This window comes from Palaemon carinicauda, chromosome 32 (assembly GCF_036898095.1).
Source record: "Palaemon carinicauda isolate YSFRI2023 chromosome 32, ASM3689809v2, whole genome shotgun sequence".
NCBI lineage: Eukaryota > Metazoa > Arthropoda > Malacostraca > Decapoda > Palaemonidae > Palaemon > Palaemon carinicauda.
In genome coordinates, this window is record NC_090756.1 from 77,561,509 (window position 1) to 77,587,732 (window position 26,224).

Consider the following 26,224-nt stretch of genomic DNA (forward strand, 5'->3'; position numbering starts at 1 on the left):
ATTAGTTAACAAATACAAATAGATTTGATTAAAAATAATTGAGACAAAATAAACAGAGTAGCAACTCAACCCGCAACGGGAAGGAAGCTACCGTAATACGTAGTAGTAATAAAAGGGTGAACGACCTCAAGAGAGAGAGAGAGAGAGACCGTAGTCAAACTAAACTCCCATGTTCCCTACACTGAAAGACCAAGTTTCCCGTAGGGAAGGAGGAACAGCGGAGAAACAGATTAATAAATAAAGTCCAGCAATGACGATTCCCCACGGCGCCCGCCGAAGGGAAGACCGAAGGACCAAGGGAGAGATCGCGACCCATGAAATGTCACCGTGGGGGGCCTGGAACCACACGGAGATGTTGTCGTACAATTGAGTGGACTTCCTACACACACACACACACAGCACAAACACTGAAAAGGAAACTTACTGTATTTATATACTCAAATATATACATAAACATAAGAATGTTTACATATATATTAAGTATAAATAAAGTAAGTAATTAAGTAAAGACAAAACATTAATGGCTGCCATGCGAGGACGGGACAGAGACGTCTGCCCACTGTCCGAGCCAAAAGCGAAGTGAAGCAGTTCACCGGTGTGTGCAGGGGGAGGGGTAGCTAGCTACCCCTCCCCTACCCCCTCGCTAGCTAGCGAGAGGGTAGTTAACCCTCGTTAAAAATCTAATGGCTCGCCCTTTCAGCTACGCCGAAAGTAATACCCTATGTAAATAGCGTAGTTTGTACTTCGGTTACGGAACAAACTTGAATTTATTCTCATCACATGCAAAAGTTTAAAATGAAGTTGATATGATAATCAATTGTTTAACTCGGAACAAATTTCATACACAAAAATTTAAAATGAAGTGAATGTCATACACAAATATTTCAAATCAAACTAATTTCACACACAAAAGTTTAAAATGAAATAAATTCAATAAAAGAATGTTTGAAAGGCAATTAAGCTTATTGATTAAATGCCATGCACAGACATATACTGTAACTTGCACGGCTTCTGGTCACAAAACCTTGAAAAGTAACAAGAGAGAAAACTCAAAAGTTCCATTCAACATACCAACGTTTCTACCGCGGGTGACTAATCGGGAAGCTTCAGCGATAAATCTGTCAACAAGACCTTGGCACTTTTCCCACAAGTTCATAGGAACATCACATATCTGACTCACCAGACACATCCCCATCAAAGGCGAATGCAAAAAGAGAGTGAAGAGGTTGCCCCGGTGGTGCTGATCTGCTAGAGAGAATAAAAAGAGGATCAGTCAAAGCATTTATGTTCATCTGGGAAAGTAATAAATTGGATTAGTTAATGGATGTGTATACTTTAGGCTTTTACATGTTAATATAACTTCGTACACCTTGGAAATCCCATAAATGGCATGAACACATTAAAAATAGAAAATCTTATTAACTATTACCCATATGAACATCTTCCTGGCCACAATTTTACTCGTAGAATAGTAAAACTTTCAGGGATTAATTGAGAGTTCTCAATATCCCTTATGTAATGTCTTAACATTTAATATACATTTTTATTTCCAATGTTTACAGTAGTTCCATTTTGATTCATTCATTTGGAACACCACAGAATGGCGTAAGCTTTAAATTTTTGCTACTGTATACAATATTGACAATAGATCTAATTATCTTCTTAATATCCATCAATGACAATCGTACGTGATTTCATATAAATATATACCACAAAGAACCAGTTTAGATTTTAATGAATACGATATCCAAGAGTGTCACAACTGAGATGATGTGGATACATGTTGAGGATGGATAGTGAGGAGGGAGTGAGGAGGACTTGGGAGGAACCTGTCAGGGGAAGAAGATCGAGGGGAAAGCAGAGAATTAGATGGCGAGATACGGTGAAGGATGATATGGAGAAAAGAGATTTGGTGGAAGAGGATGCTTTTGATAGAAGGCATTGGAGAGGGTACATCAGGCAACAACCGACCAATTAATGTAGGGATATCGACAGCGGGACAGAAGAATACAATCTTCAAGTCATGATTTTAACATGGTAATGTTTGCAATTTTCTAAGGGCTTCCTTTGTAACCTGATTTGGAAGATTTTCAAACTCTCATGAGCATCAGAAACAATGCACAAAAATCAAAACACAAAAACGTACGACCGTCCACCAAACCCCTTTCCACTCCAGTGAGACCTGGAGGAGCACCAAATGGTCGGGAATATTCATAACAAAATGTCGAGTCTGATTGTTCAATTTTGGATGTTTAGATATGTGGAATTTGTGTGGAAAAGTAGTAATATGTTATAGCTGAAAACAAAACTGATAAGTGTTCGTGATTGAAAACGACAAAGAATACTTTGCCTTTGATGGCCGAGAGATGAAGGGTACACGTGCACTTAAAGATGCAGTGTGGAGAGAGTTAAGGGTACAGAGCATGAATTATAAACAGAGCATTGAAAGGTGTCTGCACATGATATAGTACTAGCTTATGATAGTGAAGACAGGGTACATGAAACCACTGAAATATCTGGAAGGACATTTCAAAAGTGACAAATATAGTATGGTAATGGAGTAATTGGAAGCTGGGAAGGAGAATTGTGTTCCCATGGATTATTTTGTCAATTTGAACCCCCAATACCTGAAAAAGGTGAATTGTAAGTGGTGCTGAGTGTGGTTGTAATGACAAACAAGAATAATTCTGTAAAAGTAATTACACTAAAAAAAACTGGCCCACATAGTTATGAAGCAAAGTAAAAACAAGGCGAGTTGATCAGTCATGAACAAACTCTACCACTACACCTCCTGAGTCTGGTTGCACGGGAAAGATATGTAAGAAAAGAAGAATAACTAAACCATAGTTAGTTCTAATGTGAGTTAGTGAATAAGTGTTGCTTGTCACCTATGATAAATATTCTGGAAAAATGGAAAACAAATTCACTCAAGCATAAAAGAAAAGAGATAAATGATAGTAAAAATAAACAATAATAAAAATACAAAAATAGTATTCAAAGCTTCCAGGTGCTCAAAGGTAAACTGATGAGAGGGACTCCGTTTACCCTAAGGATAACATTCAGATCAACCTTCAGAAAAAGTAAGGTCCAAATAAAACAAGAACCACCTAATTTCTTCCCACTCATCTTGCATGAACATAGTCTGAACTGTGGTAAAGAATAATAAAACTAATAATGTGCATCTTTCTCAATGCTCATTACAGTCAAGTCAAGAGAAAGCCTAAGTATTAAGAAAATATTGAAAAATAGAATTAAAACCTCAATGTATCACATCACAGTAAATTGGTCATACAAGAATCTGAAAACAGTAAAGCAGCTGAAAGGAGGAAGGGGCTATCGATTTAACTTCTAGATTTTGCAATCAAAAGGAGTCTAGGTAGTTAGCTCATCAATTTCTGCATGGCTCAACCTTGTAGGCAGAGATACAGATCATTTGTCAGAATATCTTAGCAGTTTTTCAGTGAGCTATTGTACAACCCACCCTCCCCCGTTATCCACCACAGATGAAGCTTCATAAGCTGAATCCCCTCCTGCTGCTTGCCATTCATTCCTATTTCTAGAGGCAAGAGAGCGTGCTAGAAATAGGAATGAATGGCGAGCGATTGTGACGCAGTTCCTGTGGGCCCTGCTGCTTCCTCTGATTGCGGAGGTAGCAGCAAAGGGGATTCAGCTTATGAAGCTTCATCTGTGGTGGATAATGGGGGAGGGTGGGCTGTGGCACCCTAGCAGTACCAGCCAAACTCGGTTGAGTCCTTTGTCAGGCTGGGAGGAGCGTAGAGTGGAAAGGCCCCCATTTTTTCATTTGTTTGATATTGGCTACCCCCCAAAATCAGGGGAAGTGATTTGGTATATAGATAGATAGATTGTACTTATAGGTATCCCATTAAAGTTTTTAAAAATCATTTATACATGGCATATCAGAGGACACTGACAATGCCATGGAGACTGACCATATATAATATGACCAGCACCCAAGACTGCTCTCCACTCAAACTAGGACCAGGGAGGGACAGTCAATGGCCGCAGGTAGACCTATAGGCTTTCTCCAACCCACCATCCTTAGTCCACATGGATGGTGAGGTTGCTGACGCTACAAGAAACTATTGACCTTGAGAGGGTCTCGAACCCTAATCCAGCACTTTAGCTGTCATCTCAAATCTATCATATATTGTTCCTCTGACATTGTGCTACAGAAGTCATGTCTGGAGCTAAATGACTCGTCAGAAATTACATGACCTTGTGCCAAAAATTGCTTTAAACAACTGAATTGACAGAGAGTTTTCAAGCTTTGGTATAGGATAATTGGGAAGTAAACAGCAATGAATACAGGAAGAAGAGGAGGGAGGCTAAGAAACACAAAGAGAGGAGCTGGTCGGGTGGAAATACAGTTCCCACACAGCCAATGATAAAATAACAAAGAAATCTTCAGGATACCAAGACATTCTGAAGGAAAATAGAAACAATATCAAAAGTGCAAAGTATGTAAAAGATAAAAATGACAACTTTAAAAGATATTTTGTATTTTTCCTAAATATAAAAACCCGAGTCCTTTACAATAGAAGATGGAGGACTTGCAAATGATGGAATTATTATTATTATTAATACCTGCTAAGCTACAACCCTAGTTGGAAAAGCAGGATGTTATAAGCCAAGGGGCTCCAACAGGGAAAATAGCCCAGTGAGGAAAGGAAACAAGAAAAAGTAAAATATTTGAAGAACAGTAACAGCATCAAAATAAACATCTATATGAATTATAAAAAACTTTAACAAAACAAGAAGAGAAATAAGATATAATAGTGTGCCCCAGTGTACCCTCAAGCAAGAGAACTCTAACCCAAGACAGTGGAAGACCATGGTACAGTGGCTATGGCACTACCCAAGACTAGAGAACAATGGTTTGATTTTGGAGTGTCCTTCTCCTAGAAGACCTGCTTACCATAGATAAAGAGTATCTTCTAACCTTGCCAAGAGGAAAGTAACCACTGAACAATTAGTGCAGTAACCCCTTGGATGAAGAAGAATTGTTGGGTAGTCTCAGTGTTGTCAGGTGTACAAAGACAGAGGAGAGTATGTAAAGAATAAGCCAGACTATTTGATGTATGTGTAGGCAAAGGGAAAATAAACCGTAACCAGAGAGAAGGACCCAATGTAGTACTGTCTGGCGAGTCAAAGGATCCAATAACACTCTAGAGATAGTATCTCAACAGGACAGCAGTTAAAACTTTTAATGAAGGATAATAACTGGAAGGGTAGATACCTATTGGTAGAGGAAAGGCTATCACCCCCTCCTCCCCCGCCCTGTAGCTCACTGTACCTCACTTGGATTGGAGCCGGGACTTTACGTTGGGGGCTGGTGATGGCGGGAAGGACTCAGGTTTGTATAGTTGAGAAAAATGCAAATTATCTTAAAAGTATCATCCTTTACCTATAAGAGGTGATTCATCCTTAGGAGGGAATCCTTGAACCTGTGCTCCTACACCTCGTGAACCAATGAAATATCCGGTATCACAGCCTAAGCAACGAGTTGTTTTGAGCCAAAGCTAGAACACACTGCATTGCAACCTAAAGTCTGAAGGTGAGATAAAGTCAATGGTCAATCAAAAAGTAGTTTAGAAGGTTTGCTTGATCGCATAATATTCACTCGTCATGAGGAATGTAGATAAAGACTCAAAATTGATTGCACACTCAGATGCCGAAAGCAAAATGAGCTTACCTATCTTCGATCAAGTGCACCTGGTGAGGTTTCCGAAGTTGTACCCCAAGAGAGGGGAATAAAATAGAAATCAAAAGAAGGCCAGTCACTCTTCCCTTTCATTCTAGACTTACTGGTAACCTTAGCCCTTGATCTAGATATTGGTCCCGTAAGGGAGCCAAAGTACCTAGAATCACTAATTTGTTTTTACTAACTATACAAACAAATCAGCTATAATACAGCTATACAAACCTTTAACGAGGTGTAAACAAGCGGTAGGTTAGGTTAGGTGATGACACGTAAAAGTACGTGTAAAAAACTACACGTCTGTATGGTTAGAGAAAACACAAATTACTCCAAAATATAGAAACACTCAAGTTATTTACAATAGAAGACTCGCACTTCGGTGGGTGAAGTCCCTTTAACTGACTGAAAAGTTTTCCGGGATTACAATATCCATCCATCCACACCTCGTTAACCAGTGGCCTAAATCAAAAGAGTTCACAACCCAAGCAAAGTGAGTACGAGTGTTAGAACACAACTGTGACCGTCAAGGCTATGTATAATAATGAGTTTACATTTATACATTCCGAGAATCTATGTTCCAACTCCCCCTCATCCAGGAGATTGGGAAAGTGATTTGAATATATGCAATATATTCTAGCTCCAAGTCAAAAATGGGCTTTCCTGCAGTCGTAAGAGTTCTAGCTGACAAGTCTCCACATGCTATGGCCCAAGAGAAGAGAAGATGATGAAAATAAAGGGCACTCATTTCTTTTACATTCATCCTAGACTAACACTAACTACTGTCCTCAAATGACTGTTGATCATCCTATGAGGAGCTAAGGCAGCAATACCACTGGTCTAGGGACCTGTAGGTCATATCTTGTAGGTAATGGGAAGTGAAGGTAGTTTCTCTTTTCTACACCCCTATTTGTAGAATCTGAGTCAGAGAAAGGTTCGTTTTAAATGCCAGGGACGTACTGATGCCCTTGACGTCATGAACTCTAGGTTGTGATCCTTGAGACGAAGGTGAAGGATTACTGGCTCGGTCAATAATCTGCCTACTCCAAGGGTAAATGGTGTTCCTTGTTACCTTTTTATTGACCGTGCCCGCGCTAATGAACAGGTGTCTGACCTAAGGACAAGCTACTCGAGTTCATTTGAGATAACGCCTTAGCATCCATACAGGACACAACAACAATTTTTCCAGGTTACAAGTTACTTCTCGGAGACTTGAAATCTGGAAGGAATTGAACCTGGGCTCAAAAACTACCAGATTCTAATTCTCTGCCAAGAAATCAGGGCTGAAGCTGAACGTCACTTGTCTCCATCCCCTTGAATGGGCAGTTCAATTATAGAACAGTGGAATATTAGTTAGGACATTGAAACTCGCATTATTAATAGATCGTTGCAAATATACTTTTGAATCACATATCCTACTGGCAGAAACCTCTATCAATAAAGTTACAGGTTTTAATAGAAAAATACCCATTTTGCTCCCATTGTAATCTAGCACAGGCCACAGGAGCCTCCTACTACCCAGTGGTTCAGATGAACACTGATAGATAAGGCTTCTGTTCAAAGTTACTTGTTCGAACAGAATAAAGGGCTCAATGTTTTATATTCTAAACCACTTTTAATTTATTTTCAACATTGGAACATGCAATATAATCATAGCTCTTATTTCATTTATCATATTAATAATAAAAGGTTATGGTAGAAATGTGCATTTGATATATTTAGTCTGATCACTGGAGATGGAAGCCAAGTCCATGTCTGAACAGATGGTGGAGCGCGAAGCTACAGCTCACCCTTTTGTTAAGTGTATTTTTGGGCTCAAGCCATGTCGTCCTGATGGAAGGTTCCTTCAGTAGCTTCCTTTGGATATATATAACTACTAAAATATTCCCAGAGAATTAAACTAAAGGTTTTCACAGAATTCTAACTTCTGGAGCGAGTATTCTAAGGGTTAACCTTATAGAAGATCGTATATCAACAGGGGATGCATGCATTAACACTTCACATGGCCATCTGCACCCCACCTAGCGTTTAAGCTTCGAGGGGAAGATGTGGCGAGTGAATGTGGGAGGTAACTGGGGTGCCGTTCCAAAGATACTCTCCCTTTGTCACTGTTACGATACTCGCAGCTGAGTGACGTCACGTCCGCCCTCACCATTCCTCTCTTAGTAGCAATAATGACAATTGTTTTGTTCCCAGTTATCGCTATATTCTGTGTGCATCCTTCAAGATGTCTCAGCCGTCTGCTTCGCCTTCTTCTGGAAAGTTGAGTACCAGGTTCTTGTATTGTTTAAATAAGCTCTGGCCGTTGAGTAACGATTTTTTACGCTAAAATCTTGTGTTTTGTGGCCGAGCTGTGCCTTGCCTCGGGTCGCCATTTACGGCGCGGCTGTTCACTTGCATGCGTTATTTAGTTAGCCAGAACAGCCTTCCCCGACCTTTTATTCAAGATAAATCTTTAGTTATTTAGTCTTCATTATTAGGAAAAAGTTATATTATGCTGATAGTGGTCTTCGGCGATCTTAGTTAGCCAACCCCATACTAGCCTTTCAGCCTAGCATAGGCTACAGCCTAGTGTTCATGTTTGCTTCTGCATGATATAATAATGTTCCTAGTGTTATATTAGTGAAGATATAGGCTTAGTTAGCCTGCATAGACTTCACGGCATTATAACTAATTTATCTTAGGTTATTAACCTTCAATTTAGGAATAGTTCATTTTTGCCGTTGTGGTCTTCAGCGCTCCTAGCCAGTTGACCCCATACTAGCCTTTATGCCTAGCATAGGCCGCAGCCTAGTATTCATATTTACTTCTGCATATGAGTGTTCCTAGTGTTATTTTATGAAGATTTAGACATTTTTAAACATATACAAGATTCCATGTTGCACATATTTTCGCCTTCGGGGAACCATACAGGGAATGGTGCCTGGTCCAACTAGGTCATACCTAACCCAACGCTGGGATCCTTGTATGCTTCCTTATCTCCCTTAGCCTATGTACCTCCCTCTGGGTAGCCTTGCCTTTCGTAGCCCCTTACCGAAACACTTCGGGTAGGTAAGGTTAGGTAGTTCTTCCCTCTTCCCTCCCATAGTGTATGGGGGGATTTCGGTCAGAACCCCAGAGTACTTATCGTTCATCGCAGTCCACCCCTAAGGAACGTCTTTCCCATGGGGTATCGACTGAGACTGAAGGTGGGGTGGGCCTAGCCCTTCCCCCCTAGACTGCTCTTGGTTGGGACTTGTCCCTTCCTCCTGTAGCCTAGCAATACTTCCCCAGCCTTACCTAATCTAGGAGGAGATCTCCAGGTTTAGGTTAGGCCTTGGGGGTTTCTGTTTTATTATAGTTTAGGACAGTACAGTGAACCCTCGTTTATCACGGTAGATAGGTTCCAGACCCGGCCGCGATAGGTGAAAATCCGCGAAGTAGTAACACCATATTTACCTATTTATTTAACATGTATATTCAGACTTTTAAAACCTTCCCTTGTATGTAGTACTGTTAACAAACTACCCTTTAATGTACAGAACACTTAATGCATGTACTACAGTACCCTAAACTAAAACAGGCACAAATATTATAGGCGATTTTATATCATGCGTTTCCTAAACACGCCAAAAAGCACGATAAAAAATGGCAACCAATGTTTTGTTTACGTTTCTCTGATCATAATGAAGAAACAAACGCATTTACTGTACACATCTGTGTATAGGTTAGTTTTTGCATCGATTATATTGATTATTCAGTACAGTATGTTGATTTTGTTATTACCAATATGTATATATATATGGGTTATGAAAAAAATCCGCGAAGTGGTGAATCTGCGATGGTCGAACCGCGAAGTAGTGAGGGTTCACTGTATACCAGTTCTGTTCCTAATCTGAGCTAACCAACCCTAGGGTTGGAAAGTGCCTCTCTCCTACCTGGGTACTATAGAAAACAGATTCCCCCACCCTCTGGGAGCTTTAGGGTCGCGATACCTTCTGCCCCCATCATCCCCCCCCCCCCCCCCCCTACCCCACTCTATTCTTTCTGTCAGCTTGCCTTCACACCCCTGTCCGCTGTCCTACAATTCCCCCTCGGGGAGAATGGTAGGTTAAGCTGCGCTCTCCTGCCTGGGTGGCAGCTCTGCTACACTTCCCCCTTATAGTCGAACTATGGGGTTGTGTTAGCGGCCGCCCTTCCAGCAGGAGATCACCCTCCCCCCCATGTCTAGAGTGTTCTCTGATCCTCCCTTGGATTACCTTGGACACCCAGCTGGGACACCCAGCCGTCTGCCGGCTCCCTACCCTGGGATGATAGGTTCCCCACCCCTATCATGAGTACACTCCTTCCGGAAGAAAGCCAGTTGGGTATCGGACATTACCCTTCCTCCTTCCCTCCTTCTCTTTCTCTCTCCTATCATGGTGCTGGTCCACTGCCGCCGCCTGCCGGAAACCACTGCCGCCGGCACGTCAGGTAACTTCCTACTATATAGGACCTTCCTATCTCAGGTTTACTCAAGGCAACACCCTGCCGGCTGCCGGGGGTCGCCGCTAGTCATCAGCACACCCGGTGACCTTCCTACTTCATAGGACTTCCTGTCTGAGTTCCATCCATGGCGCCAGCCTGCTGGACTGCCGGCGACCACCGCCGCTGCCGCCGGCTTCTCAGACACCTTCCATCTATGTACCCAGTAGGTTCACCATCGCCGGCAGCCGGCCTCCGCCCTGCCGCCGGTCGCCCCTATAAGTGTTTCCTACCTCTCTGCTACTTAGAGCATAGCCTTGACGTATTCACCCCGCCGGACCAGGCCTCCGGCTTGCCGGCAAAGCGACACGGCTTCCAGGGACAAGCACCCCTTTCCCCCGGCTGCCGGCCCCGTGCTGGCAGTCGACCTATACATCCATATAGCCAGACTGATCTTCTTTGCTATCTCATACCCTGAAGACAGTCTCTGAGCTGTATGAGTATACCATACAAATTTCCAGCATACTCTGTGCTTCTCAGTGCAGTCTCTTACTGGGACCTTCCCAATATTGAGGGGTTTATCCTTTTTCCCCTCCTTTATCTAAGTTCTGAGTGATCTCAGACCTCCTCTACCCTGCAGACAATTCCTTTATAAGGAAGCCTAGGCTGGCTTCCCCATAGGGATACTATTCCCTCTCCTATAACCTCAGGTTTTAATGAATTGCCAGCAGAAAAGGTCGCGGTACCTGGCTGGACGGGATTCACAAGAACAGTATGTGTCTTCCTACTTCTTTTCTAGCTCACCTATCCGGAGCTCACATAACACAATTCTAAGTTAAGAATTAGTTTAAGGAATCTTAATTTAAGAGTAATATACTGTAAGTCATGACTCTATTTCCATGTACTCATGTTCTCTTTCTTTTACAGGAGGAGTATGTGAAATGCGAAAGCCCCTTCTGCTCGGTCCGCCGCCCGGACTTTAATGGGCATGGTGCGTGTCGGACACACGCCCCTTGTACTGCAAAGAAGGGCAATCTCAGATACTGGGATTCAGTCTCCTGCCCAGTCTGCCAAGGCCTCCTCGACGAGGGATTTGACAACCCCCGTCCTTAGAAGCCAGGGACAATGCTCGAGAGAAACTGCGCACGTGGGTGCGCGGTTTCCAGTAAAACGCTGCCGGACCGTATCTCCCCAACGAGAAGATGAGGGCCATCCTTTTTCCGAAAGTGTCGGCAGAGTCTGTGATCCCCAGGATCAGATCCCACTGGTTCAAGTGAACGTTGAACCGGACATCGATACTACGCTTAGCAAGTGTAGTCTAGACGAGGTGGAGAAGTTGTTGGACACAGTTGTTGGACGTGTCCGACGACACCGAAAGGACCCTCATGGGCGAGGATCCGGAGGCTGAAGAGGATCAGGTGGAATACCCTGATTCGGAGAGCGAGGCCGCCCCTCCACCTCCGGTAGCTCCTGTAGTGACTGAGGAGCCAGTCCCTTCTACCTCCGCCGCACCGCAGCCCGTGCGGCCTGCCACCGAAGATGCCATCCGGGTATTGGTGTCCTTAATGGACGAGAGGCTTAGTAAGCATTCCACCCAGATTACAAGTCGTTTCTTGGAATTGAGGCAACCGAAGAAGATCTCGGTTAAGGATCTTCCTTCCTGCTCGGAGTCTAACCCTTGGAGATACGCCGAGCATATGCCAATCACTACTGGCAAGATTTTCATAAACGACAAGCTTGGGTCTATCCTCCTGGAAGAAGTGGAATTCTTCCCAAACTTCGAAGCTTACCCAGACTGTTTAGTCTGACTTAAGACCGAACCGGCCTCCAAGGAAGAGACTGAGCCTAAGGAGGTGATCGTGTTTGATCACTCTAAGGCCCAAGCTTTACTGGCAGACTGCCTAAAGAGCCACGGCTTCACCAATTCGAAAATGCCGGCTCTAAGCAAGAAGCACCCGTCCTTTCTTGCTCCCTTTTCTGCATCCTTCCCCTTCGTGGAGAAAGCCTTCCATGCAGTCATGAAGGCGGTGGAAGAAGGAAAACCCTGTCCTACCCTGGAGGAGTGTAGGCCACTCTCCCTCGCCCTTCCCCCTGACGACAAGTTTTGTTAAGATATCCAGTACACCTTCACGGTTGGGAAGCTGGACCCTGACGTAGCCGGACGTCAGTTTAACGAGCACCTCCCGAAATTGAACCACCACCTTCTTCGTCGGGAGCAAGAGACCAAGGAGAGACTGGCTGCCTCCCTGTCTCTCCAGATTCAGCTCGAGGTCAGGGTTGGGGACGTTAGGGTCCCGGACCTCTATATGGTTCTGGCAAAAACCCACCTAGTGACTGTGATGAAGGACCTGTACAGCTTCATCAGGTCCCGAAGAACCTGCAGAGAGTTCGTGTTTGACAACGCGGCAGTGAAACACGAACCCCGGAAACTTATCTCCTCCAACATCTGGGGTAAACATCTCTTTCCCTCTGACTTGGTGAGAGATCGTCGACAAGGCCGCCTGCGAGAATAGGAACCTTCTCAACAGATGGGGCATGTCGAGAAAGAGGAAATCCTCCCAGGACGAAGGCCCTCAGCCTAAGAGGAAATCTTCCAAATCCTCCAAAACAAGATCCCAGCAGCGTCAACAAAAACGCCAGTTTCCGGCTCCCACTACTCCCCAAGTGGTCTTTCAACTGCAACAGACCTTTCAGTTGGTTCCCCAACCAGTGGTGTCACAACCACCGGCCTTTACCCCTGCCTACGAGCGTCAGTCAACTACCTTTCGTCCGAGAGGTAGAGGCTCAGGCAGACTCCTCGCGCCGCCCCTCCAGGGGCAGAGGAGGGAGGGGAGCTAGCGGTCGAGGTGGCAAGTCCTCGGGAAACCAGAAGCAATGAAGTGCTTCCGGTGGGAGGAAGACTCCGCCACTTTCAGGATCGTTGGACCTTCGATCCTTGGGCACACAGCATCATCAAGAAGGGACTGAGTTGGAGCTGGACGCAACCACTTCCAGCCTTCCACCAATTCTTCCAGCCATCAACCCCCCTCTTGGAAGAATATGTCCTAGAACTCTTGAACAAGAAGGTGATCAAGAGGGTAAAGTCCATCAGGTTCCAGGGAAGACTGTTTTGTGTTCCCAAGAAGGACTCAGACAAACTCAGAGACATTCTCGACTTGTCCCCCCTCAACGAGTTCATTGTGAACTACAAATTCAAGATGCTGACTCTTCAACAAATCAGAGCCCTACTGCCTCGCAAGGCCTACACGGTCTCAATAGACCTGGCGGATGCCTACTGGCACATCCCAATGAACCACCACGCTTCCTCCTACCTAGGATTCCGGGTCCATCGAAGAAGCTACGCCTTCAGAGCCATGCCCTTCGGGCTCAACGTGGCTCTGAGAATCTTCACCAAGCTAGCAGACACGATCGTCCACCAGCTACGCCTTCAGGGCGTCCAAGTGATGGCCTACCTCGACGACTGGCTAGTCTGGTCGACTTCGCCAGAAAGGTGTTTGACAGCTTGCAGCAAAGTAACCCAATTCCTGGAACACCTGGGTTTCAAGATAAACACCAAGAAGTCTCGCCTCGCTCCAGCTCAGAAGTTCCAATGGTTAGAAATCCATTGGGACCTTCAGTCACACCGCCTTTCCATCCCATTAAAGAAAAGGAAAGAAATAGCAGGGTCTGTCAGGAGACTTCTCAAATCCAAACGGATCTCAAGACGACAGCAAGAGCAAGTTCTCGGCTCACTACAGTTCGCCTCAGTGACAAACCCAGTGCTTCGAGCACAGCTAAAGGATGCATCAGGAGTCTGGAGACGAAACGCATCCGTCGCTCGAAGAGACCTCAAGAGACCCCTACCAAACAGGCTTCGCTCCCTGCTCAGCCCGTGGTCAGAAGCAAGGACCTTGAAAAGATCCATCCCTCTCCAACCTCCACCTCCGTTGCTCAACATCCACACGGACGCTTCCCTGGAGGGTTGGGGGGGCCACTTCCACCACCGACAAGTTCAAGGAACATGGTCTCCCCTATTCAAGATGTTTCACATCAAGATCTTGGAGGCCATGGCGGTTCTTCTCACCCTGAAGAAATTATCCCCGCGTCCTTCGATACACATCGGTCTAACTCTGGACAGCTCGGTGGTAGTCAGATGTCTCAAACGTCAGGGCTCGAGATCGCCCCACCTAAATCAGGTGTTACTACCCATCTTCTGCCTAGCAGACAGGAAGAAGTGGCACCTATATCTGCAGTTCACATACAAGGATTCCGCAACGTGACGGCGGACGCTCTATCGAGGACAAGCCCCATAGAGTCAGAATGGTCCCTAGACGCAAGATCATTCTCCTTCATCTCTCGTCAAGTCCCGGAACTACAGATCGACCTCTTCGCGACGAGAGACAACAAGCAACTTCCTCGATATGTGGCCCCTTACCAGGACCCCAAAGCGGAAGCAGTGGATGCCATGTCCCTGGACTGGAACAGATGGTCCAAGATTTACCTGTTCCCTCCACCCAACCTTCTGCTGAAAGTCCTCTCCAAACTGAGAACCTTCAAAGGGACAGCAGCCCCGGAGCAACTGGTTCCCCCTAGTCCTGGAGCTACAGCCCAAGCTGATCCCACTGCCGGGCCCAGTTCTCTCCCAACAGGTGCAGAAGTCAACTGTCTTCGCTTCATCAAAGAAAGTCAAGGACCTTCATCTCATGATTTTCTCTCCCTAGCCGTGAAGAAAAGGTTCGGGATCTCGAAGAAAAGTTTGGACTTCCTAGAGGAATACAAAACAGAGTCTACCAGAAGGCAATATGAGTCATCCTGGACGAAGTGGGTATCCTTCGTCAAGGCAAAAAACCCTTCGGAAATCTCCATAGATTTTTGCATGTCATTCTTTATTCACCTTCATGGACAAGGCTTAGCAGCCAATACGATTTCCACCTGCAAATCGGCCTTGACTAGACCACTTCTGTACGCCTTCCAAATAGATTCATCCAGCGAAATCTTCAATAAACTCCTGAAGGTGTGTGCTAGACTCAGTCCAGCACCTCCACCAAGACCCATCTCCTGGTCCCTGGATAAGGTGCTCCATTTTGCCTCTAACTTGGACAACGACTCTTGCCCTCTGAAAGACTTGACTCAGAAAGTGATCTTCCTTTTTGCTCTCGCCTCGGGAGCCCGAGTCAGTGAAATAGTGGCATTATCAAGAGAAGAGGGCCAGATACAGTTCGCCGACACGGGGGAACTTACCCTCTTCCCTGACCCCACGTTTCTCGCTAAAAATGAACTTCCCACCAAAAGATGAGGCCCTTGGAGAATCTGTCCCCTGAAGGAAGATGTCTCTCTATGCCCTGTGGAGAGTCTTAAGGTCTATCTTCGAAGAACATCTGACTTTGGTGGAGGACAGCTTTTCAAAGGAGAAACGTCGGGCATTGACCTGTCACTAAAACAACTTAGAGCGAAAATCACCTACTTCATTTGCAGGGCGGATCCTGACAGTACACCCGCAGGTCAGGATCCCAGGAAAGTCGCCTCTTCCCTAAATTTCTTCCAAGGAATGGACTTCGAAAGCCTCCGATCCTTCACAGGCTGGAAGTCCCCCCAGAGTGTTTTTCAAACACTATTCGAAGCAGGTGCGAGAAGTGAAAAGATTCGTGGTGGCAGCAGGTAGTGTGATGAAACCTGCTGTTTAGTGCTGCGTAGGACAGTGAGTTTTCTCGGGACTTTAACTCAAACGGGTGCCTGTGTTGACCCTAGTGCGTTACATAGTGATTTCGGTGGACACTTAGTGTCACTAATGGACTGTCCTTTACCAAGGTGAAACGACATAGATTCGTACACATGTGCCACATGTTCTCGGACATAAAGTGTATCTTGATTTAAAAGACTGACGTTCCTCAGGAACTAGTGATTACAGAAATGATTGTTTCTCTTTCAGATTCTGCACCACCAGCCTTTACCATATCTATGTCTATTATTGTACAAAAATTTTCATATTTCCTTGCAAATTTTAAATAAAATATTTATTTTATTTACAACATGCGTCTCCTTCGCTCCTATTACAGTGAACCCTCGTTTATCGCGGTAGATAGGTTCCAGACCCGGCCGCGATAGGTGAAAATCCGCGAAGTACTGAGACCATATTTACCTATTTATTTAACATGTATATTCGGACTTTTAAAACCTTCCCTTGTACGTAGTACTGTTAACAAACTACCCTTTAATGTACAGAACACTTAATGCATGTATTACAGTACCCTAAACTAAAAAAGGCACAAATATTAAAGGCGATTTTATATCATGCGTTTCCTAAACACGCTAAAAAGCACGATAAAAAATGGCAACCAATGTTTTGTTTACGTTCATCTCTGATCATAATGAAGAAACAAACTCATTTAGTGTACACATATATGTATACAGTGAACCCTCGCTACTTCGCGGTTCGACAATCGCGGATTCACCACTTCGCGGGGCTTTTCCATAACCCATATATATATACATATCGCGGATTTTCCGGAAAATTCGAAAATACCGCGAAATCTGAAGACCCCCAAATACGACATTTTGTTACCTGTAATTCCATTAATACTGTAATTAGTAATATCTGCTCTTACTGATTGTTCATTGCATTACATATGATATATAATTCAGCACAGAAAGAAATAAAACACGAAAAGAGAATGTGATCATACGATAATTCAGTACGTAGTAAAGTTAAATCAAACATGAAACGCAAATCAGATGCAGTCATACCATTTTAGAATGGTGTGTACTGTAATGGATGTGCTTCTTTTCCATGAATCTTTTGTATGTATACGTACGTAGTACAGTACTGCATCCAATAATATTCTTTGTTGCAAAAATCACATTTCGAATAAGTGTACGAGAGAGAGAGAGAGAGAGAGAGAGAGAGAGAGAGAGAGAGAGAGAGAGAGAGAGAGGCGTAAAATAGCGTACGTAAAGTGTGTATTATTATTATTGTTATTATTATTATTATTGTTGTTGTTGTTAATAAAATTATTATTGTTATTATTATCATTATTATTATTATTATTACTGTACAGTATTATTATCATTATTTATTATTATTACGGTATTGTACTTAATCTACGTACGTTCAGTATGCGCGGGGCATCTTCTATGAGTAGGTAACCAACGCATCATAGTACTGTAAGACGGGTTGTGATTGGTTCAAGCGCTGATAGATGACGAATCAGAACTCAAGTTTTGTTATCTAGCCTGTGATTGGTGTTTTGCCCGCATCTTCTACCCGCAGCATCAAAGTTCTCGCGGGGCTGGATCGTTCACTTTCTCTTACCGTGTATCGCTGAGTAGACGTTCTTAAGTTTGTGAAGTTTAATCTGTGCTGTGTGCGACCTTTTTAAGTTGAACTTTTTGTTACAGTACTTTACGTAAATCCTACTGTAATGGCTCCCAAGCGTTCTGCTTCTCTTAAGGCTGGTAGTGAGCCTAAACGCCACCGAAGGATGATGACGATAGCTGAGAAGGTTACGCTTCTCGACATGTTAAAAGATGGTAGAAGTTACGCGGCCGCCGGCCACTATTTTGGCATCAACGAATCCACTGTTCGCTATATCAAAAAGGACGAGGCGAACATTAGAAAGACGGCTGCAATCACCTTTAGCAGATCAGCGAAGCGAGTCGTTACAACGCGTAATAAAACGATTGTACGCATGGAAGGTGCTTTAGCTGTGTGGATTGCCGACTGCCGGAAGAAGAACATAGCGTTGGATACGAACACCATCCAAACAAAGGCTTTGAGTTTATATGAGAATTTTGCTGCAAAGGAACCTAAAGACGACGACGGCAACCATGCTGAAGATGATGATGATGCAGATGCTCCTCAACCAGGGACATCCACTGATTCCCAGCCTCAGAAACGTTTTTCCGCCAGCAAAGGATGGTTCGCGAAGTTTCAGAAACGCTTCGCCCTGAAAAGCGTTTCCCTGCATGGGGAGTCTGCTTCCGCTGACACTGCCGCTGCTGAAACTTACGTGAACCAGACGTTCAAGAATATTATCGCCGAAGGTGGATACAAGCCGGAACAAGTCTTTAATATGGATGAGACTGGCTTGTTTTGGAAGAGAATGCCGTCGCGAACTTTCCTGTTCAAAGAGGAAGCCAAAGCCTCTGGCTTTAAGGCATTCAAGGATCGCGTTACCCTCGTGATGTGTGGCAATGCTGCTGGATTTTTGTTAAAGCCGGGGCTTATTTATATGTCGAAAAATCCTCGCACTTTGAAAAATAAAAATAAGAATCTCCTTCCCGTGTACTGGATGCATAATCAAAAAGCATGGATTACGAAGATGCTGACCTCCAACTGGTTCCACCAGTGTTTTATCCCGCAAGTCAGTAAATATCTCTTAGAGAAGGGCTTGCCATTCAAGATCCTTCTCCTTATGGATAACGCTGGTGGACACGCAACTGACCTGTCGCATGAGGGCATTCAGGTTGAGTTCCTGCCACCCAACACCACGTCATTAATTCAACCGATGGACCAGGGGGTTATCAGGGCGTTCAAGGCCCTCTACACGAAGAATACCTTGGCGGACCTCGTTGCGTGTGTGGATGCTGCCCAAGATGACGAGGATGAAGATTTCAACTTGAAGGCGTACTGGCGGCAGTACACCATAGCCATGTGCCTGCAGAATATTCAGAAGGCACTTCAAGAGATGAAACCTGCAACCGTGAATGCGAGCTGGAAGAAGTTGTGGCCCGATATTGTTTACGACGACAAGGGATTTACTCCGTCGGAAATCCAACACTCTGCAATACGGAAATCTGTGCAGTTGGCTGCCATAATTGGAGGTGACGGGTTTGGCGACATGACGACTGAAGACGTCGACGAGTTGTTGGACTGCCATTCCCAGCCCCTAACTGACGCAGACCTCGAAGACCTGACGAAATCGGCAAGTGAGGAAGAGAGTGATACCCAGGAAGAGACCCAAGAAAATGTCGAAGAAACGGGCTTAACATTAGAACGGCTTGCCAAGGCCTGCAACCACGCGAAGGAGTTGAAAGAAATGTTGCAAGAGTGGGACGAGGATATGGTTCGCTCGATGCAATTCTGCAACAAGGTTGATGACATACTGTAATGACTCCCTACAAAATGCTCTTGGATCGAAAAAAGAAGCAGCGGCAACAACTTCCGATCACAATGTTCTTCCAGCCTCGCAAAAAAGAGCCAGTTCCTCCTGCTAGTACGCCTTCAGAAGAAATTGAAGTTTCCCAGGAAGAAGTTGAAGAGGTGTCCCAGGAAAAGACACCTCCGTCTGAAGAGACGTAAAATACTATCATTGGCTGCACAGTAGAACACATCATCAGCTTCATCATCATCATTTCTACTGTGCAGCAAATTCATCGCCATCACCATTCAAGTTTTTCTTCAACTTCTTTCGTGGTGAGTACAGTAACAATCTTTATTTTTTACTTTAATATTCTTACTGCCTGTTTTATAGTTTAGTAATGTACGTACTGTATGCATTAAGTTAAAGGGAAGGTTTTAAAAGTCTACATGTTGTAACCTATCATATTTTTTTTGTTTAAAATTTACATTTACGTACGTAAAACAATCTCTCTCTCTCTCTCTCTCTCTCTCTCTCTCTCTCTCTCTCTCTCTCTCTCTCTCTCTCTCTCTCTCTCTCTCTCTCGTAAATTGTTTTCCTGCTTTGCTACGTACAATACTGTATAATTTATATTTATAAGGTAACATATTTTGTAAATGCTTTTACTGTAAATACTGTATGTACTGTATCATTATTTATCACTATCATCATGCGTGTTAAATGCCTTGTTTGTTCTGAGCGTGGTTGTTTACTGAGCGTACACGCCGTCGTTTCAGGCGGCGTCATAAAGAAAAACATTTCATTTGGAAGTCCTAAGAAAAATACGTAAACTAAAACATTGGTAATAAACAAATCAACATACAGTACAGTACTGTATAATCAATATAATCGATGCAAAAACTAACCTATACATATATGTGTACTGTACACTAAATGAGTTTGTTTCTTCATTATGATCAGAGATGAACGTAAACAAAACATTGGTTGCCATTTTTTATCGTGCTTTTTAGGTGTTTAGGAAACGCATGATATAAAATCGCCTTTAATATTTGTGCCTGTTTTAGTTTAGGGTGCTGTAGTACATGCATTAAGTGTTCTGTACATTAAAGGGTGGTTTGTTAACAGTACTACGTACAAGGGAAGGTTTTAAAAGTCCGAATATACATGTTAAATAAATAGGTAAATATGATGTCACTACTTCGCGGATTTTCACCTATCGCGCCCGCGTCTGGAACCTATCTAGCGCGATAAACGAGGGTTCACTGTAGGTTAGTTTTTGTATCGATTATATTGATTATACAGTATGTTAATTTTGTTATTACCAATGTTTTACTTAATTTTTCTTAGGACTTCCAAATGAAATGTTTTTCTTTATGACGCCGCCTGCAACGACGGCGTCATAAAGTACTGTACGCTCAATAAACAACCACGTTCAGAACAAAGAAGGCATTTAACGCGCATGATGAAAGTGATAAATAATGATATTTACAGTAAAAGCATTTACAAAATATGTTATTACAAATATAATTTACCGTATCTATATAAAATCATACAGTACATACTGTACGTAGCAAAGCAGGAAAACAATTTACGAGAGAGAGAGAGAGAGAGAGAGAGAGAGAGAGAGAGAGAGAGAGAGAGAGAGAGAGAGAGAGAGAGAGAGATTGTTTTACGTACGTAAATGTAAATTTAAAAAAAAAAAAATATGATAGGTTACAACATGTAGACTTTTAAAACCTTCCCTTTAACTTAATGCATACAGTACTAAACTATAAAACAGGCACAAATATTAAAATGTTAGAATATTAAAGTAAAAAAGTTCAAGAAAAACTTGAATGATGATGGCGATGAATTTGCTGCACAGTAGAAATGATGATGATGATGAAGCTGATGATGTCTTCTACTGTGCAGCCAATGATAGTATTTTACGTCTCTTCAGACGGAGGTGTCTTTTCCTGGGACACCTCTTCAACTTCTTCAATTTCTTCCGAAGGCGTACTAGCAGGAGGAACTGGCTCTTTTTTGCGAGGCTGGAAGAACATTGTGATCGGAAGTTGCTGCCGCTGCTTCTTTTTTCGCTCTAAGAGCATCCTGTAGGGAGTCATGATGTCATCGACCTTGTTGGAGAATTGCATGGACCGAACCATATCCTCGTCCAACTTTTGCAACATTTCTTTCGCCTCCTTGATATGGTTGCAGAACTTGGCAAACCGTTCTAGTGTTAAGCCCGTTCTTCGACATTTTCTTGGGTCTCTTCCTGGGTTTCACTCTCTTCTTCACTTGCCGATTTCGTCAGGTCTTCTAGGTCTGCGTCACTTAGCGCCTGGGAATGGCAGTCCAACAACTCGTCGACGTCTTCAGTCGTCATGTCGCCAAACCCGTCACCTCCAATTATGGCAGCCAACTGCACAGATTTCCATATTGCAGAGTGTTGAATCTCAGCAGGTGTAAATCCCTCGTCGTCGTAAACAATCTGGGGCCAAAACTTCTTCCAGCTCGCATTCACGGTTGCAGGTTTCATCTCTTGCAGTGCCTTCTGAATATTCTTCAGGCACGTGGCTATGGTGAACTGCCGCCAGTATGCCTTCAAGTTAAAATCTTCATCCTCATCATCTTGGGCAGCATCCACGCACGCAATGAAGTCCGCCAAGGTATTCTTCGTGTAGAGGGCCTTGAACGCCCTGATAACCCCCTGGTCCATCGGTTGAATTAATGACGTGGTGTTGGGTGGCAGGAACTCAACCTGAACGCCTTCACGCGACAGGTCAGTTGCGTGTCCACCATCATTATCCACAAGGAGAAGGATCTTGAATGGCAAGCCCTTCTCTATGAGATATTCATTGACTTGCGGGATGAAACACTGGTGGAACCAGTTGGAGGTCAGCATCTTTGTAATCCATGCTTTTGGATTATGCATCTAGTACACGGGAAGGAGATTATTGTTTTTATTTTTCAAAGCGCGAGGATTTTTCAACTTATAAATAAGCCCCGGCTTTAGCAAAAATCCAGCAGCATTGCCACACATCACGAGGGTAACACGATCCTTGAATGCTTTAAAGCCAGAGGCTTTGGCTTCCTCTTTGAACAGGAAAGTTCGCGACGGCATTCTCTTCCAAAACAAGCCGGTCTCATCCATATTAAAGACTTGTTCCGGCTTGTATCCACCTTCGGCGATAATATTCTTGAACGTCTGGTTCACGTAAGTTTCAGCAGCGGCAGTGTCAGCCGAAGCAGCCTCGCCATGCAGGGAAACGCTTTTCAGGGCGAAGCGTTTCTGAAACTTCGCGAACCATCCTTTGCTGGCGGAAAAACGTTGTTTCTGAGGCTGGGAATCAGTGGATGTCCCTGGTTGAGGTTCATCTGCATCATCATCTTCTTCAGCATGGTTGCCGTCGTCGTCTTGAGGTTCCTTTGCAGCAAAATTCTCATACAAGCTCAAAGCCTTTGTTCGGATGGTGTTCGTATCCAAGGCTATGTTCTTCTTCCGGCAGTCGGCAATCCACACAGCTAAAGCACCTTCCATGCGTATGATCGTTTTATTACGCGTGGTAACGACTCGCTTCGCTGATCTGCTAAAGGTGATTGCAGCCGTCTTTCTAATGTTTGCCTCGTCCTTCTTGATATAGCGAACGGTGGATTCGTTGATTCCAAAATGGTGGGCTGCGGACGCAAAACTTCTACCGTCTTTCAACATATCGAGAAGCGTCACCTTCTCAGCAATCGTCATCATCCTTCGGTGGCGTTTAGGCTCACTACCAGCCTTAGTAGAAGCAGAACGCTTGGGAGCCATTGTACAGTAGGATTTAACAGAAATTTCAACAAAAAGTTCAACTTAAACGAGTCGCACACAGCACAGATTAAAGTTCACAAACTTAACAACGTCTACTGTACTCAGCGATACGGCGTAAGAGAGAGTGGCCGCAAACAGACGCTGGAAGCTGGAGATGCGGGCAAAAACACCAATCACAGGCTAGATAACAAAACTTGAGTTCTGATTCGTCATCTATCAGCGCTTGAACCAATCACAACCCGTCTTATATGATGCGTAGGTTACCAATTCAAAGTACAAGATACCCCGCGTATACTGTACGTACAGTATTAATAATAATAATAATAAATAATGATAATAATACAGTAATAATAATAATAATAATAATGATAATAATAATAACAATAATAATTTTATTAACAACAACAATAATAATAATAACAATAATAATAATAGCTTTACGTATGCTATTTTATGCTTTTGTTGTAGGATGTGTCTCTCTCTCTCTCTCTCTCTCTCTCTCTCTCTCTCTCTCTCTCTCTCTCTCTCTCTCTCTCTCTCTCATACGCTTATTCGAAACGTGATTTTTGCAACAAAGAATATTATTGGATGCAGTACTACGTACGTATACATACAAAAGATTCATGGAAAAGAAGCACATCCATTACATTTGTAGTACAGTAGTAGCCATCAGCAGCCTTACACCATTCTAATATGGTATGACTGCATCTGATTTGCGTTTCATGTTCGATTTAATTTTACTACGTACTGTATACAGTACTGAATTATCGTATGATCACATTCTCTTTTCGTGTTTTATTTCTTTCTGTGCTGAATTATAAATCATATGTAATGCAATGAACAATCAGTAAGAGCAGATATTACTAATTACAGTATTAATGGAATTACAGGTAACGAAATATCGTATTTGGGGTCTTCAGATATCGCGGTATTTTCGAAATTTCCGGAAAATCCACGATATGTATATATATATGGGTTATGGAAAAAATCTGCGAAGTGGTGAATCCGCGATGGTTTAACCGCGAAGTAGCGAGGGTTCACTGTATTATATGAAAATATATTGCTGTTTGTGTTTTACTGAACCTTTTCTTAAGTTTTTATGATTAGTGTACCTACTATCTCTTATGTACTCACCTAATGGTATAAATTTGTTCCTACACAAATACTTACCCTTCTGTTCTGTCTGGAGACCGACACGATTTCTTATCCAGGTGAGTCTTTCTTCGTCAGATTACTTCGAGATGTTCCTCTTGTCCTACTAGGAACTTCCTCGCCAGGGGGGCGGGACGCCGGGTCATTGTAATGCCTCTGGTAGTGACATTACACGGAGATGTCACGGTCTCTTGGTCACCAGACCACGGAATGTTTATTCGGAGTTCCAGGCACTATGTCAACCAAGACCCCATGCAACTCGCTTACCATCTTGGCAGAAGTTAAGGTGAGAAGAAAAACCATTTTAAGGTAAGGTCACGATCTGAAGTCCGACATAAAGTCTTGTATGGTCTCCTTTCAGGGAACAGAAGGACTTTCACCACATTCCTGGGAGGATGCCTCACCTCCAACTAAGGGCAAGGTTGTTCAAAACTTCATATGAGCATAGACAGGTCCAACATAGAGGAAATCTTTATTGGTCTAGCAACTCTAGCCTTTCATAGCTGAAACAGCAGAGTTCCCCCCCACCAGGTAAAGTAAACCATCACTCTTTTCCGAACGCCTTCTGGAAGAGGCCTCTAGGGAAGAGTACAAGGGAAGAGGAAGCAGGCTGAGACTTCTTAGACTTCGAGGAGGACCCAAAAGGTGAAAAATCCCTATTGGCCTTCTTTCTGCTGAACAACACCCACTGGGAAGATGGCCACTCACTAAGAGAAGCCTTTGAGCATACATGTACTCTGCATGACTGGCACACGCAAACGAACAAGGCCAGAAAAGAGAAAGAACATTAAGCTAATTTTCAAAGTTAAATTCAAAAGCAGAAACTTCCAAAAAACATCCAGACAGATGGGAACAAGTTCACTCTCTTAACAGCAGAAATCCAAGAGAGGTTACACCGAGCTAGACGTCCTGTAACTACCCTGCTGGATGTTACACCTCGTTAAAAGTTTTAACTGCTGTATTCCAGCCTTTGCTCTTATTCATCTCCTACAGTAAAGTACAATGATTTGTATTTGTGTAAAAGAAAATGCCCATGGCAGAGGGGAATAGATGCATCCCATTTAATATCTATCCTTGAGGAAGGAAAACCTAATACAAACATCTACAAGATGATGATGATGTAACTACTATCCATTTAAGTAAAGAAATGTAACCTCTTTACCCATGAAGCAGAGAATTAAGTATCTAGGCATGTGCTTTTGTGTAATTACTACAGAAATTATGAGAAACTTAGTAGTACCTCACCTTGAAAACTCGATGGTGTATCCTGGGCTGACATAAGTACAACCAGAGGTTGGCCAAAGTAATGTGGCATGTTGGCGAACACGGGGGAGTTGTCAGAATCCACCACAATGAAGAGGGGCTTCCGCGTGAAGGCGTACAAATCTCCCGGATAAAAGCAGTGCATGTCTTTCAGCTGCATTATTCGCTTATTTGTGTGGTCTGAGTCTCTTTTGCTATTAGTGACTACACCTCCAAAATCGTAAGCGGCTGTAACCCAATACAGAGAATTTTAGATGTATTAAATAAGTCACAACAATTAAATGTATAGACATTAACTATGATAGTAGTGACTCTTCTTCACTGGAATCAAATCGAGATATTGAGATATGATTTAGATATACTTTGCAAAAATAATAAACATAAAAATACAATCCTATATCTTGTCAAGTTAAAGTAATTTACAGTTATAGGTATCATATTCCATCTTTAATTCATTCTTACTGATACCCTCATATTAGAAATATAATACAGTGCTAACATCAATAGAAAATCAAAGCATATAGTGGATGTGTTTCATCTTTCAACAGCTACAGTGCAGAAAAGGCAAACCAAACAATAAAACAATCACTGAGAGAACTTATACAGGACACATACACTCACACAAAAAATATGTATAATCTTATACAAGTAATGTACACTGAAGCTACAATTTGAACACCTTTCTGTGATTTAGTAACACATGAAATAAAAGCCACAACACAAAGAGCAAAGGAAAATCATACAAGGACTGTTAAACTTGATCATAACCTCCACTTTCACAAGTATCTGTGCTGCATTAAAGCC

General features: G+C 43.3%; 1 protein-coding gene across 3 annotated transcripts in view; it reads right to left on the reverse strand.

Moving 5' to 3' along the window:
- Positions 1-827: 827 nt before the first annotated feature.
- The window catches only part of LOC137625788 (protein SCAI-like), a 156,202-nt gene continuing 130,805 nt past the window's right edge, over positions 828-26,224 (reverse strand). The window contains exons 9-10 of one of the 3 annotated variants that reach the window (XM_068356678.1): positions 25,403-25,648; positions 828-1,245 (exon numbers count right to left, since the gene is read on the reverse strand). In XM_068356678.1, coding sequence (XP_068212779.1) covers positions 1,016-1,245; positions 25,403-25,648 — 476 coding nt within the window. In that variant the 3' untranslated portion in view covers positions 828-1,015. The remainder of the gene's footprint in view (positions 1,246-25,402; positions 25,649-26,224) is intronic. The other 2 variants (XM_068356679.1, XM_068356677.1) reach the window with 2 other exon arrangements.